Source organism: Galendromus occidentalis, unplaced genomic scaffold, assembly GCF_000255335.2.
Source record: "Galendromus occidentalis unplaced genomic scaffold, Mocc_1.1 scf7180000077582, whole genome shotgun sequence".
Classification (NCBI taxonomy): Eukaryota; Metazoa; Arthropoda; class Arachnida; order Mesostigmata; family Phytoseiidae; genus Galendromus; species Galendromus occidentalis.
This window is the reverse complement of record NW_003805570.1, coordinates 1-1,052: the sequence shown is the minus strand read 5'-3', so window position 1 is coordinate 1,052 and position 1,052 is coordinate 1. Positions and strand designations below refer to the sequence as shown.

Below are 1,052 nucleotides of genomic sequence, written 5' to 3'. Positions count from 1 at the left end.
CCCTCATAGTATCCATTGTCAGCTGGAAGGGAAGGTGAGAGGTCGTCTCTTTGGTCCTTGCATAAGTCCTCGAAAACTGGTCTGATTTCGGAAAATAACAGAGCGATTCCGCTGTACGGAAGACGAGCTTTCCGATGCGGAAATCAGAGAGACGAATTCTTGCCCTCCAGCCATCCTCCAGAGGAGGGCTCTATTTTTTTGACCGTTACTTCCAAATGGCAGACGAACTTTTTCCCAGCTCAAGGTGAAAGGATTTTTTAAAGTAAACAGACGCATCCACAGTTCCTTTCCCGCAATACGAGATGCCGATCAAACCGAGCCGATGCGATACCCTCGTCCCGACTCATGAGGGTTTCAAAATTAGATTGGAAATTCCGAAGAAAAGCGATATTGAGACGGCTGTAACTCCCTCAAAACGTATTCGAATGTCAAGAGTGACGTGTTCATTGGAAAGCCCATTCTCCTGGATTTTCAAAAAAAAACGTCCGATTCCGTTTTCATCTAGAGCTGCTACTACCGACGAGAACGCAACAAAGTTCGCAGAATAGTAGATGGCTGCTTCTATCCAGGTTCCCCATCGAGTGAGAATAGGCTGGGGTGGCAAAGTCGTACCAGGTGCGATTTCACGGAATAGGCTGACCCTCGCCGCCGATTTCCGGAAAACTTTCTTTCCGCTGGCAACTACCTTGTCGACATCAGTGAACAAGAGCCGCACCTCTTTTGCCACCCGATGAATAGCGTGTGCGACACACGTAACGTGTAGCATCCGCGGAAAAATGATTTTCAGTGCCGACCCGGCCTTCTTCATATTTGCAGCACCGTCTGTGACTAGGAGAAGCACTTTGTCGTGTCGAATCCCATCGGGCCAGAGTATCGCAAGCGAGTTCAACATGTGTTGAGCAATTGTTGAACTATTGGTTTTCCCTAGAGTTTCTGCATGGAGCAGAAAACTTTTCGTCCCTGACGTTTCGAGCGTGCCCACAACCGTGTGAGCTACAAAACGTCCGGTCACGTCCGTGCTTTCGTCCATGGAGAGCCAAATCGGTTTTTCC

The 1,052-nt window shown here is 48.8% G+C and overlaps 1 protein-coding gene across 1 annotated transcript; it reads right to left on the bottom strand.

Annotated features, from left to right (window-relative positions):
• Positions 1-640: 640 nt before the first annotated feature.
• LOC108864958 (uncharacterized) lies at positions 641-1,030 on the bottom strand (the record flags this gene model as incomplete). The annotated part of the gene is made up of 1 exon (XM_018641505.1): positions 641-1,030. A coding segment is annotated over exon 1 (390 nt), but the record flags the coding sequence as incomplete, so codon positions are not given.
• Positions 1,031-1,052: the final 22 nt, after the last annotated feature.